General features: G+C 38.8%; 1 protein-coding gene across 3 annotated transcripts in view; it reads left to right on the top strand.

Moving 5' to 3' along the window:
* Positions 1 to 14,512, top strand: part of LOC139966811 (uncharacterized) — a 58,610-nt gene that overhangs the window by 23,606 nt on the left and 20,492 nt on the right. For 2 of the 3 annotated variants that reach the window (XM_071970174.1, XM_071970176.1), the window contains exons 2-6: positions 2,248 to 2,453; positions 4,723 to 4,942; positions 7,285 to 7,418; positions 12,117 to 12,366; positions 12,838 to 12,935. In XM_071970174.1, the coding sequence (XP_071826275.1) occupies positions 2,248 to 2,453; positions 4,723 to 4,942; positions 7,285 to 7,418; positions 12,117 to 12,366; positions 12,838 to 12,935 (908 nt within the window). The remainder of the gene's footprint in view (positions 1 to 2,247; positions 2,454 to 4,722; positions 4,943 to 7,284; positions 7,419 to 12,116; positions 12,367 to 12,837; positions 12,936 to 14,512) is intronic. The other variant, XM_071970177.1, reaches the window with a different exon arrangement.

The following is a 14,512-nucleotide window of genomic DNA, read 5'->3' on the forward strand; positions in this document are numbered from 1 at the left end:
GCTAACAGTTTTATTTTATTTTGAACTCAAGTATTGAAGAACGTTAGGCCAGAAGCAAGTCGTTTCGTCAAATAAAAGTACATAAGCAGCACATATTCAGTCACATGTTTGTAGAGAATTACACGACGAAACTATTCGCTTTTTATTTCTTCAGCAATTTCTCCAACAAAAATCGGCAGCACGAGATCATACAGCCCATATGACTCCTACGAGCTGGTATAGCGTTTTCCCAGTAGTACAATATGCACTTTTCCATATAGCCAATCGAAAAATTGCTTACATAACAAGTGGAAAGTTGCTCGCATAGCACACAGTACAATTACACAGTATGCCTATAGGTTACGCAACACTGTGAGAGGCGGATTAGAATCTTGGAAACCTGATAACTTTGTGGTAACAGTACCCAGATCCGTATGCTGTTTATAGCTAAGGATGAGAATGCCACATTAAAGAAATGAATATGTTGCCGCTGTGAGAAGAGGGCAGCATTGTTTTTATTTTTAAATCGGGGAATACGTTGAGACAAGATTAGCAATTTCCTAGCTGAGAGAGTGCCTGCATAATAGTAGTTCACTTACGTGAAAGTTAAATATACTAAGTGACATTATACTCTTCTTAATTGGAATTGCATAACACTTAAGTCCCCCTCCCCTTTGAGATAATTTTGAACAATTGAAGGTCCTTAGAGGTGATCTGGTGCAATGTTTTGCCAGTTTCATCATTATCATATGATATCATATTATCAGCAGATTTTGTTTCCTGTTTGAATTCTTTTACATACATTCTTTTACATATTATATCAGAAAGACAAACAAAGTGCTCTTTTACAATGTTTCCAGTATAGATAGATGACTCTTGTTTATTGTCCAATGTCTGGACTTTAATACATTTGACGAACTTAACTGATGGACAATTTAAACTTTCATATTTTGTAAGACAGCCAGATTTGCAGTGGCCTAAAAAAATATCTTTATCGCAGTGTATTAGCAGTGTAATAATTATTTATAGGAAGCGCGTATCACATACAATTGCTAGCTTAGCTTCATAACATGCTTTCAGGCAACAACTTAGGACGAATCATAGAAAGGATGAGAACGAACGTTGTCAACGTCGTTGTGCATACAGTTTGTGACACTCCATCGAGTACGGTTAGGTAGGCAATATGTATTTTATTATGCAGTGGCCAACTGTAGGCTTGTAATAGGCTATGCTATTAATTTAGCTAATTGCATCTGCCAAACTAAGTAAGTAGCTGAATCAGTAGGCCTGAATGTTATTACGATTATTATCGAGTTAACCGAGCTGACGAGTATTCAAGATCAAAAGAGCCCCCACAAAATACCATGCTACAAACACAACAGTTTTTAACATTTTTTCGACACTGAGCAGTTGCTCCCCCTGGCTACGTCCCTGATGTTACTTAAGTGAAATTGGACAAAATTGATCGATGATAATTGTAACCTTTTTAGTCATGCAGGCAGATCGGTGTGTAAGTGTGTGATGCCTTGCATGTAAACATGATATCTCAAGATGCGAAGCTTGGAACAATCTCATATTTAGTATGTAAATGTTACAAGATCCCTATTGTTTTGGTGGAGGTCCAATGTCATTTGGGGTCACCAGGGGTCAAATTGTGAAAACCTTGTAAACATGATATCTCAAGAAGGGAAGCTTGGACCAATCTCATATTTATTATGTCGTTGTGACACATCAAGTACAAGAAGGTTTAGATGACTTAACATTGGGGAAATGACCAGGCACCATTTACGAAAATTGACTGTGTGCTAGTAAAATGTTTATGAGGCAAACCAGATGCAAATTTTTGGGAAAAGGGGATAAAATTCGCCCGACGCCTGCCTATTGTATGCCTTGTATGTGTACCACATAGAGTAAGAGGCTGTTGTCTTTGGTCAATCGGTATATTTAATACAAGAAAAGTTTCCATCTCGGTCATCAGTTGCCAATGTGAATATTATTTGTCATATCTCAATGCTTTTCTAAGTGCTGTACTACTTAGATGGAACTACATGTAAGTTCATCCTGGCTATACCCTACATCCTAGTGTGTCACATTCATATAAGATCATTCATGTAGCATCATCGCAACCATGCTGCAGTTTTAGTGTCTAGTTACCAATGTGCAATGTCACAATTCTTTGTTTAAAATGTTTGAGACAATACAGAGACATGTGTGTCCTGGTATGCAATTGTTATGTAGCCTATTTGTCTTATTGATTTACTCCTACAGACGTGATCGTAAGGATTGTATCCATTCTGTCAAAGAAAGAAGATGAACTGACAACCACAGCGCAGAAGTGTTTCCGGCAATGTTACAATATCCTCTGGGATTTCAGCGATACCCCTGGGAACTTTGTAAAGCATCTCATGAATACATGCATCGTCAGGCAGTGTATCGAGAATCTAAGAACTGGAAGTAAATCGACTTCAAACAAGGTAAGTCTGCATAACCATATAAACAATAAATATGCATCCATGAATTGCAGCCGTGGATCAGATGGTGGGGGGGGGGGAACCCCACAAAATAGTTATTTACACAACCTTCCACGTAGACCTAATTTATAGCCTAATATGCCTATGTTTGTCTAAGTGTGTTTTGAAATTGGTCAAGATCAAAAATCACTTTAGGTCAACAGATGTCAAAGTCTGAAACTTGTAAACACAGTAATTCAAGAAGGGCAAGTAGGTTTAACTTCAGTATGTATTTGTTATCCCTTAGTGAGTGCAAGAACTTTTTTTGAGATTTGTGGAGGTCAAAGGTCATCCATGGTCAACATATGTGTAAGTTCATAAAATTCTGCAGATTCGATAACTCCAAAAGGCAAGCTTCGTTGGACATAATATGTGTGTTACACATAGTTTAAGAAATGGCATGTGCTTGTAATGCAACCACACTATACAGTTGATCAAGGGAAGCAGGGTTCAAATTCTGCAATGAGTCTACCTTGGCAAGGATATAACTATGTAGTAAATCAAAATGAGTACAAACATGATATTCTCCTGCAGCCCACAGCTCAAATACTATCTATTAACCATAAAGTAAAAGATGGATTACAAGTATAAATACATAAAACTTAATTACTTATTAACAGAAATACTAATTTAACGCTTAAGGTCTACTAATACTACTAAATCTACTAATGTAGAGGCGCGCCCATCTCATCCTTGCACAAAGGTCCCTCAGTCTGCAAGTAACATCTAAGGGTGGAAGGTACATCTAATCAGATCCCGTGGGTCACAGGACCATGAGGGGGGTTGCGGTCATCTAACTAAGAGCTTGTCAGTAAAGTGTCTGCTACCTCAGTAACCTAAATACATATAGAAATTAACATATATAATTAAGTTTCATTAGTCTTCTAGCATGTCTTTAAGTGTCTTGGTGGATGGTCAACGTACAGTGCTAATATTGCCAACACATGATAATTACAACACAATATAACCAAGTGCAAGGGGTTAACAGTTTCCTGCAGTGAACTAAGTAATAAGCAAAATAAAATAAATATGAAATAATATAGTCCAAACTGACATGTGTAGACTCTCCTACCAAATGCATACATGTCTAAACTAGATTATACCACTTAACATATATCAGATTCAATCTGGTCATCTCATACAGGATGAAACATAGTGCTATACGTAATATTTATCAAAATAATAAAGTGAATCTTCAGACACATGCAATAATATGCAACTGGTTGTTAAACATACAATTACTGCCTGAACTGCCCACGTAGCAATAACATAGAGGTCAATAAATAAGTGAATGTCGCAGTATAGTAATAACTAGAAGCTGATCGTCCTAGTTCCAATACAAACATACCCTAACAGGGGCAACCAATTTACTAACGTAGTCACCGTCACAACCTATCTAACTTACAGAGGGTCTCCAAGTAACACTAAACGCTGTAGTTGGTATAACATGCAGTGCAATCTTCTGAATATTATGACATTAACATTATTGAGGCCAAGACAGTCTCCTGTGCATGAGTACAATCAATATCTTTGAAAAAGACTTTAGACCATTAAGGTTGAATTCATTATGGTACTATAAGACAGAGGTCAAGAAAGAAATCCCTTATGAACTTATAAGACTCAAAGTAAAATCCTTTTATAGTTTTTCGGACTTAGTTGGCAACTATTGGCAGTCATACTAAGCAAAGCAAGTTTTCTTCAAACCTCGAACTTAATCAATGTAACCAATTCTCTCACAATGTGAACATTCATGAGAGGTTAAAAATAGGTACTATATTTCCTTAGAACTAACAATTTGTTGTATATGCACTTCTTAATACACTATTTAGTTTGTGCAACAACATTTGCCCTACATTAGATATGTGGAATTTGGAGCAAATTATATGGCAAGGAATCACAAAGCCAACTGGCTTTCTGGTTGTGTGTACATGTGCTGTAGTCTCACTGAGATGTGGTGCATGGAAGGGAATACGTTGTGGCTGAGTGGAGAACTGTAGTGTATTTGCATTAATAAACTGTCAGTCTGTAACTAATTATATAATAATAATGGTGCTGTCTATAGAAGGCATTACACTACAGGGCTTGTCGTTTGACATGCAATTCATGATCAATGAATGTGGGGGTGGGAGGGGGGAGGGTGGGAAGGAATGGGGTGGGAAGGAATGGGGTCACCTCTTTGCTTGCCATCTGAATTCACTCTGACAAATATACCTCATGTAAGAGCATCTTAAAGTTTTTCTTCTTACAGGGAGAGCTTGACCTTATCCGGCAATCCCTGGGGATCCTTTATAATATATCTAGAGACGAGAATGCTGCCGATGTCTTTGATGAGGATGACTTGTCTTTCTTACTGCCTTATAAGGAGGGAGATGATGAATATTTGAAAGCACTGTCTGCCATGATCTTGGCATTTTTATCGGATGAAAAAATCAACGGCATTCAAGGAGAAAAGGGTATGTACTAAGTAGAAACATTTTTCTGTCAATCTTACAATATGTTATTTGTTATCTTCTCCAAGGCTGTTGTCAGTCTGCTCACAGATATATTTATACCACAATAAATGTATTGAATATGTTAAATATAATATAATGTAACGTCAAGAATATGTTTTTCCTCAAATATGTATGGTGTAATACAGCAAATGAGGGAAACCCTATGTAGAAGACTTGTTACGAAACAAAGAGGGTGGAAGAAGATATGGGCAAGGGCTTTATTTTTAATCTCTAAAGTGTAGTGTGTTGTCTGTAATTTTGACATGCATAGGAGGAGGGGTCATGCTAGGTGACATGTATAGGAGGCGGGGTCATGTTAGGTGACATGCATAGGAGGAGGGGTTATGCTAGGTGACATGCATAGGAGGAGGGGTCATGCTAGGTGACATGCATAGGAGGAGGGGTCATGCTAGGTGACATGCATAGAAGGAGGGGTCATGCTAGGTGACACGCATAGGAGGAGGGGTCATGCTAGGTGACATGCATAGGAGGAGGGGTCATGCTAGGTGACATGCATAGGAGGAGGGGTCATGCTAGGTGACATGCATAGAAGGAGGGGTCATGCTAGGTGACACGCATAGGAGGAGGGGTCATGCTAGGTGACATGCATAGGAGGAGGGGTCATGCTAGGTGACTTGCATAGGAGGAGGGGTCATGCTAGGTGACATGCATAGGAGGAGGGGTTATGCTAGGTGACATGCATAGGAGGAGGGGTCATGCTAGGTGACATGCATAGGAGGAGGGGTCATGCTAGGTGACATGCATAGAAGGAGGGGTCATGCTAGGTGACATGCATAGGAGGAGGGGTTATGCTAGGTGACATGCATAGGAGGAGGGGTCATGCTAGGTGACATGCATAATTAGAAGAAGGGGTCATGCTAGGTGACACGCATAGGAGGAGGGGTCATGCTAGGTGACTTGCATAGGAGTAGGGGTTACGCTAGGTGACATGCATAGGAGGAGGGGTCATGCTAGGTGACATGCATAGGAGGAGGGGTCATGCAAGGTGACACGCATAGAAGGAGGGGTCATGCAAGGTGACACGCATAGGAGGAGGGGTCATGCTAGGTGACATGCATAGGAGGAGGGGTCATGCTAGGTGACTTGCATAGGAGGAGGGGCTATGCTGGGTGACATGCATAGGAGGAGGGGTCATGCTAGGTGACATGCATAGAAGGAGGGGTCATGCTAGGTGACATGCATAGAAGGAGGGGTCATGCTAGGTGACTTGCATAGGAGGAGGGGCTATGCTAGGTGACATGCATAGGAGTAGGGGTCATGCTCGGTGACATGCCTAGGAGGAGGGGTCATGCTAGGTGACATGCATAGGAGGAGGGGTCATGCTAGGTGACATGCATAGGAGGAGGGTCATGCTAGGTGACTTGCATAGGAGGAGGGGCTATGCTAGGTGACATGCATAGGAGGAGGGGTCATGCTAGGTGACATGCATAGGAGTAGGGATTATGCTAGGTGACATGCATAGGAGGAGGGGTTATGCTAGGTGACATGCATAGGAGGAGGGGTCATGCTAGGTGACTTGTATAGGAGGCGGGGTCATGCTAGGTGACTTGCATAGGAGGAGGGGCTATGCTAGGTGACATGCATAGGAGTAGGGGTCATGCTCGGTGACATGCCTAGGAGGAGGGGTCATGCTAGGTGACATGCATAGGAGGAGGGGTCATGCTAGGTGACATGCATAGGAGGAGGGTCATGCTAGGTGACTTGCATAGGAGGAGGGGCTATGCTAGGTGACATGCATAGGAGGAGGGGTCATGCTAGGTGACATGCATAGGAGGGGTCATGCTAGGTGACATGCATAGGAGGAGGGGTCATGCTAGGTGACTTGCATAGGAGGAGGGGTCATGCTAGGTGACATGCATAGGAGGAGGGGTCATGCTAGGTGACTTGCATAGGAGGAGGGGCTATGCTAGGTGACATGCATAGGCGGAGGGGTTATGCTAGGTGACATGCATAGGAGGAGGGGTCATGCTAGGCGACATGCATAGGAGGAGGGGTTATGGTACTGTAGGTGACATGCATAGGAGGAGGGGTCATGCTAGGTGACATGCATAGGAGGAGGGGTCATGCTAGGTGACATGCATAGGAGGAGGGGTCATGCTTGGTGACATGCATAGGAGGAGGGGTCATGCTAGGTGAAATGCATAGGAGGAGGGGTCATGCTAGGCGACATGCATAGGAGGAGGGGTTATGGTAGGTGACACATACATGTGTTCAGAATGAACTTAGTAACCAATCATCAAAGTAAGATGTGACTGGATAATTTTATGTATTCCAACATGCAGATACAACAGAGTACATGGTAAAACTGTTGCGTGGTGCAAAACATACTGCTGAGCATAGAAAACAAGGACTCTCCTGTACTGAACTGATTGATGGAATTACCCGTCTGGTTTTAAATGATTCCAATAAAGAAACAGTAAGTTGCATGTTGTATTTAAAATGCATAGCTGGTGGCGGAAAAAATCTTGTTTGGGGGGCTCATACTAAAGTACTTTAGTACACAAACAATACAGTGGTTCCCGTTAGGTCGAAAGAGACAGTAATTTAGAGAAATTTGATGTCATAGTTAGCAGATTCTCACTGACCAGAAACGTGATGCGTAGAGCTCATGAATGTACAGGTCACCGTGTGAATAACAATGGACTTTCCACGTACTTCTCATAAGAATGTGAATCGTTTGATTAACTTCGCTCTTCCAATAAACATGCAGCTCCAAGAGGAAAAAAAAAATCAATTTGGATAGCAATTCTTAAATTAAAAGTAAATTATGGTTCATAAACTGTCTCACCATCTGGTCATATGTCGTAAGATTGGTTGCAATTATAGGCCACTTTACATACTGTGCCATACGATATTGAGGTCTTGCAACAATTGTAATGCCTACCTTATGAAATATGTCCACATCTCTGGTATTTCTTCATTTGTTGTTGCAATTAATCGTGTTTGCAGTTAGTTTCGGGTCAGTGACCAGTGCAATATTAATCAAATCCACGAAATATAAATCTTTGGGTATGTCTCACTCTCGCTGCCATAATGTTAAGTCCCAACTCTAGTTAAGCAGATACACAAACGAAGGAAACACCACAATAATGAAAGCGCCTGATAGATTACATATATTCCATATAAGAGTTTCAAAAGTTAAAAAATTAAAACATCACCTTCTCAGTACAACATATACATGCCTAGAATATATACAGTCCATACTTGTTAGTGTGCATCACTAACTTAAATCCGTGCGTAGTGTCGTGTCGTTGGGTCTACTAAAGAGAACAGGGCCTTATGTAATAGTGTACAAGTCACTTTTGTAACATGATCTTTTTTTCCTGCACCTATGGGGTAAATCAGGTTGAAGATAAACAATTGAGTATGCACATTAGAATAACAGGGCAATTGTGGCTAATGAGTTAAGGCATATATAAATAAAAAAGTCAAACTCTGTGTTTATACTGTAAGTAAAAATCTAACTGACTTCAATACTTGTTTGTCCATGTTCTTATAATATGACTGTGTGCATATATTTGGGCCTACTATATTAACGCATTGTCTCGGGATTTCGAAGCAAGGATTCAATTTTGTAGAGTCGCTATAAAATAACTCTTCTGATTATCTTACGAAAAAAACAATTTAATTAATTGGATAAAAAGGGGAAAGATCCTTTCGAAAAGGCAAGGGACTCTAGATTCAATTTTACAATATAATTCCAAAAGATATGTTTGCGAGCCTGGATGGTTGCGTGGGGGGTAAATAACAAATAAACGTTCTGTGTAAACCGCAGACAACTTTCGGTTGAGATTAGTGTAACATCCACAAACAAAGAATTGATGAATGTGGTTAGTCTCAATGAGAGTACAGCAGTTTTTTTGAGGGAAGGTTTTCCTTTCCCCTTCATCCCAAGGAAACTTTCCCGAAGAATGTATCCTCTGTCCCAGTCATCATTTTTGAAGTGCGCTGAACATATCTTAGCCTTCAGACAATGTGAAAGCCCGGGAGAGATGAAGTCCTTACGGGTTCTCCTTACAAACTTAATCCAAAGCCTGCAATGTTTTTCATTGGTTTGATGATTGGGAAACGTAAAGAAACTTAAATTTTGGTTTTCAGAAGTGTATTTGCAGCCTCCTAAGTACTACACAATTCGTTGGTATTTTGATCTTAACAGTAAAACAGAGTGTCGTATCGGTGTAGTCTTAGCACTGAAGTGAATAGCTTGATTGAAAGTTTTCATCAACTGACTCTACACCATGAGGTCACTGGGTTCAGTGCCAAATTAAAGCTTCAGGTTTGGATTTAGTAACGTTGGGGAAATGACCTGGCGCAGTTTACGAAAATTGACTGTTGCCTAGTTAGATGTTTTAGGGGCAAACCAGACGCAAAACCTTGGGGACCAGATGGTAAAACCCGCCCGGCGCCTGCTTCATGTACGGCTTGTACATTACAGTAGGTTTACCACATTGAGTAGAGAGGATTATCTTTGGTAGAGATCAAGCTGTATGCTGAATACAAGAAAAGTTTCAATCTTGGTCATCAGCCACCAATGTGAATATTTTTGTCATATCTCAATGCTTTTTGCTGTACTACTTAGAAGTATGTTGTTCATCCTGGCTATACCCTACAGTCCAGTGTGTCACATTCATATAAGATCATTCATGTAGCATCATCGAAACCACACTGCAGTTTTGCTGTCTGGTTGTTTAAGTTTTAATTTTGTTAATCATAATAAAGACACTAAGTTGTACCCGGATGTTAAATAGATAAGTGTTTCTTAATTTAAGTCTAATCAATATATTTATGACTGACATATCCATTCAGGGACCAAAGAGAAGTAAACTTGAAGATTTGTAGATGTGAGTCTGGATCCCTGCTGGGGCTTCACCACTGCGCCAAGGTGCTTGCAGTGTGCGCTATGCACACAATCCTTTGATCCATGTTCGGTCATGTATGTCCCCACCACTTTTCGATAAGGATTGACACCCCTGCCCATGGTAGATTTACACATGTGTCATGTTATATGAAATTCATTCAAACATTTTTTTCAGTTTGGCATCTTTACTTGTGTGAAATGTTGGGAAATTTTTGTGTTTCTATGCAAGATGCCTGATAAAGTAATGTTTAACAAACTTGGGCAGTATCGGCAATAGCCTGACCATGCATACACAGGCTATAAGCTAGGCTATGTGTCTAGTCATTTTGAAGTCAACTTGCTTGCACCCTATTGTTACAATGAATTTGTAAACAATTTGTGAAAACCACAAATATAAACATACATGTATTAAATCAGCTGATTTAAATTAAAACCATTAAATCATTTAACATCTCTTATTGAGTACAAGAACCATATTCTTTACTGTCAATGGCAAAGGTCATAGTTTGATCAACTTCAGTTCAGTTTAGTACTATGAAGGGGCTCAATATTCAATAAATCTAAAGTAAGCAACAATACATACAGTCAGCCAGGAAATAAAATATAAATATATTAAATATAAAAGAATTGATACTCTCCTGTTGGGTCATTTAAACACACTCAAGTGGCCCTTATCAGTTTTCATACTCTGATATTCACTGGGTCAACATTTAACATCAAATGGTGTCAAACTTGGCTCAAGGGGTCAACAGGTTATCTCAAATGGTCTTAAATTTATATATACCAGGTTGCTTTGGTAAATAAGAGCTGGAAGTCTCTGGTTCTCACTTCATTCTTGGCCAAATTATACTCACTTGCTCTACATTAGTCAGATAGTTAAGTGGAATTTTGAGTAAATAATTTGCCATGTCAGGATAACAAAGCATAATTCTCTCTGATGATACATTTCTTCATGATATACTCATGATCCTTTGACTAATTATAAATGGCTGCTGAAAATCTGAATGTTTCATTTACAATTATGTTATGAAGTATTAAATTTTAATATATAGACATGGTACTCCTCTGGTCACCTGATGAATTGACGGGGCCTACTGTAGGTCATAGGTCATATCAGTTACACATGAAGCTACAGAGGCAACAAAAGAAGACTATCAAACGCAGAGTTTAAACTTTTTCATATTTATTTGTTGCACAGCATAGTGTTTTGAAAGGAAAACAGTATACATATCAGTGATATCACAAAGAAATAGTTTTTCTAAACAATAAAATAGTTTTGTTTCATTTCACTGATTTACCACCTCAGATTCATTATTGTGATTTTGATAGTTAATGAAGGCTATTTTGATAATTAATCAAGGCTATTTTGATAGTTAATAAAGGCTATTTTGATAGTTAATCAAGGCTAATTTGTCTTTCCTTCTCTCTTGTCAAAGATACTGTAAAGCAATACACAAGAGTCACAGGGCAAAAATGCATTAGATATAGATCAAAGCATGGATAGCTTGCAAACATGATAACACAAAAATCAAAGCTTGGATTGAATGTATGCTTGCCACTTGGTGTGTGGAACTATCTTAATGAGTGCAATAATCCTATCAAAATTGATGGAGGTCAACTGAGGTCATAGCTTGAAAAATTTGTAAACAATATTACTCGTTATTAAACGTTAAGCATGAATGAATTTATCATTTGATATGAAGATGCACCTTATTGAGTTCATGAACCCAATTGAATTGGTGGACGTCAACATTTATATATAAGGAAATCAGAGGACAAAGTATGAACAACTTGTAAACACTATAAGCTTGAATGAACTTTAAATTTGGATATGTGGATCCCCTTTGGTAAACTTTGTACAAGAACCTATTGAAAGTGGTGGAGGTCAAAGGTCATTTGAGGTTCACATAGATCAAAGTCTGAAAACTTTGTAAACATAATAACTCAATAACTAACACATAAGAAAAGTTTGAATAATGTTCATAAGATCTTGTTTGTGATGTTTTGAGTCATCAATGTCTTAAAATGTTGTGACCAGAAAAACCCAAAAAGATTAAGTGCAAGAATCTTGTGTACAGATTAAGTAAAATTTCTTATGCAAAATTTGGTGAGGGAATCACTCTAAGCCGATAGGTTTTCTGGTTTAGTATCACAAAATCCAACACAAGAACCTGTAACGCAGTAAAATATCGAACTATATTCCTTGTAAAAATTGTTGTGTGTCTTCATCAAGTGATATAATATTCCCATTCACAGGTCCGCGAGGTACAAGGTGTGTCGTTGTTAATGGAGTTTGTTAAAGGTAACAATTTATCGGAGCAAGAGGCCGCCGCCAAATGTCTTTGGACTTTATCCTTCAGTCCTTCGGTACAACAGGAATTAAAAAGCTTCATGGAAGAGCTGGATAGTATCTCTTGTGATGATGGTAGTAAAGAAGTGCTAACAAAAATGATAAAGGGAATTCTGCTGACCCTGAAGAGCTCAGAACAGAACGATGAAATAAGAGGTATACACACATTTATTTAAGAGGTTAGGACTGACGAGGGATGAGAGTTGGAGGAAACATTCCCTGACACAGATTGTTAAGTAGCGGATATATAATTAAGCAGCTGATACACAAGGTTTTCTTTAACATCAGACATGAAATTAATCATATTACTACTTGAAGTTTCCTCACTGAGAAACATTTTCCCTTGAGTTGGTCAAGTTATTTGCACCCATTAAAAGGTAATTTTCACTGACCCTATAAGAGACAATGTTGTCACAAGTTGCAACTTGGTAAGTGGTCACTTAAAATAAATAGATATATGGCTTATAAATATTAGGCTGGATGTACTAGACTTGATTCTATTCAGATTTAGTTTTATTCAATGCTGGTTTCTACATATCAACCTGGCAAGTAATCCACTGGAAATGTTTTCACTCTAGTTTATAAGAAGTTTAGTAGTTTACTTACATCGGTGATGTTTTCCTTCAGGTTCTAAGGAAAGTAAAGGCAGTCACATTATGGTCAGTTACTCATGGGATGGAGGTAATGGTGAAAAAAGAGCTAGAAATATTGCAAGAAACCTGAAGGTAAGGCAAGACACAAGGTATGTAAGGTTCTGTTGATCTTCTTGAAAGTACTGTAGTCTGAACGACTGCAATACATCTTTAAGTAGCTGATAATATTTCATTTCTAATATTACATGGTCGATTTCACTCCTTCACCATATATGCGTACAAGGTGCTGTTGCTATACATGTGCTCTGCTAACAAACTGGTTGAAGTACCTATCTTCCTCCAAAAAGGTTTATTAGTTTATGGTTAACCAAAGTTCATACTGATAGGCCCATTGTCGTTAGATGACCATCATTAACCTATGGATCAATGCACGGTAAACTCAGCAGGATGGATTAAAGAAGTATCTTGGTAAGCTTAATCCAAATCCCAGCTAGCTGCCTAAGCTAATTCAGGCAAACTGATCAGATCATTAGGGGATGTCAACAAGCCCCCATGATGTAATCACCCCTGGCAAATGATAAGTTCTGAGAAGGCTAGCTTTCATCCTGAAGTTTACTCATAAAGCAGGAGCAACAAGGATACCCTCACTTAGCAATGCTGGCATTAATGTTAATATTATGGTGTTCTCATTTCATTATGGCCATCTAAACAATATAGGCCTAACGCTAGGCAATGTTGGAATGTTCTGACAGCAGAGATCCATGAATCGAACCAAAGACAGTTGTACACCACAGTTGACTAGCCAACATCAGAACATTGTCGATATAAAAACTTAGGCAAAGTTTAAGTGATTTGCCAAGGCATATCGTCAGTCATTACTGATCGGGAATAACAGAAAAATGTATTCAAGAAATTTCAAGGAACAGTAAACTTCATTCTCCAAAAGAAGTAATGTTTTGAATTTCCTGGTTCACACCTATTTCCTTTGGATCAAATGTTAAAGCCATTGTACTACACAAAGTTATATCACAGAGGGGGATAGTTAATCACAAGTCCATGTACTCACTAATAAAATGCAATGACACAGGGTATATAGTAGCTGACTGTATATTAATATCAGAAGTTCCTCTGAAGTATATTTTATAAGAAATGAAATGCTTTAAGAACAAAGGATAGATGGTCATTTCAGGAGAGCCTGTGTCATTGTGAATTTATTGTACAGTATGTCTCATCACACTTTTTTTCACTGTATTTCTAAGATCAAGTATGTTGTACACCCTCACTATACATTATGTCAGATTCATGAAGAAAACTGCTCATGTTACAACATTGGAACCACAATGCGTTTTTGCATTCTGGTTGATCCTTGAGTCTGTGTTCGTATACACTCATATAATATAATGTATACAAATGTGTTTGGTAACAAATATTTCATCATGGAATGAACATTTTATTACTTGTTAGGTGGCTATTCCTTTTCTTTTTAATCTCTTTTGTTTGTTTGTTTGACAGGCGACTGCCCCCCCCCCTCTTGAGCATATTTTGTTTTATGATATTGCTAGTAATTTCAAAATAGAAAATGCTTAGATGCAACTTACAAGGCCTGGGAAGTGCCATTCCCAGCGATCTGGGTGGCATTTTCAGCCAAAATTTTCTTGTATGCTTCGTGCCAACTCATGGTGGCGCAACGCTTAGATAGTTTACCTACA

The sequence above is a fragment of the Apostichopus japonicus genome, chromosome 4 (genome assembly GCF_037975245.1).
Source record: "Apostichopus japonicus isolate 1M-3 chromosome 4, ASM3797524v1, whole genome shotgun sequence".
Classification (NCBI taxonomy): Eukaryota; Metazoa; Echinodermata; class Holothuroidea; order Aspidochirotida; family Stichopodidae; genus Apostichopus; species Apostichopus japonicus.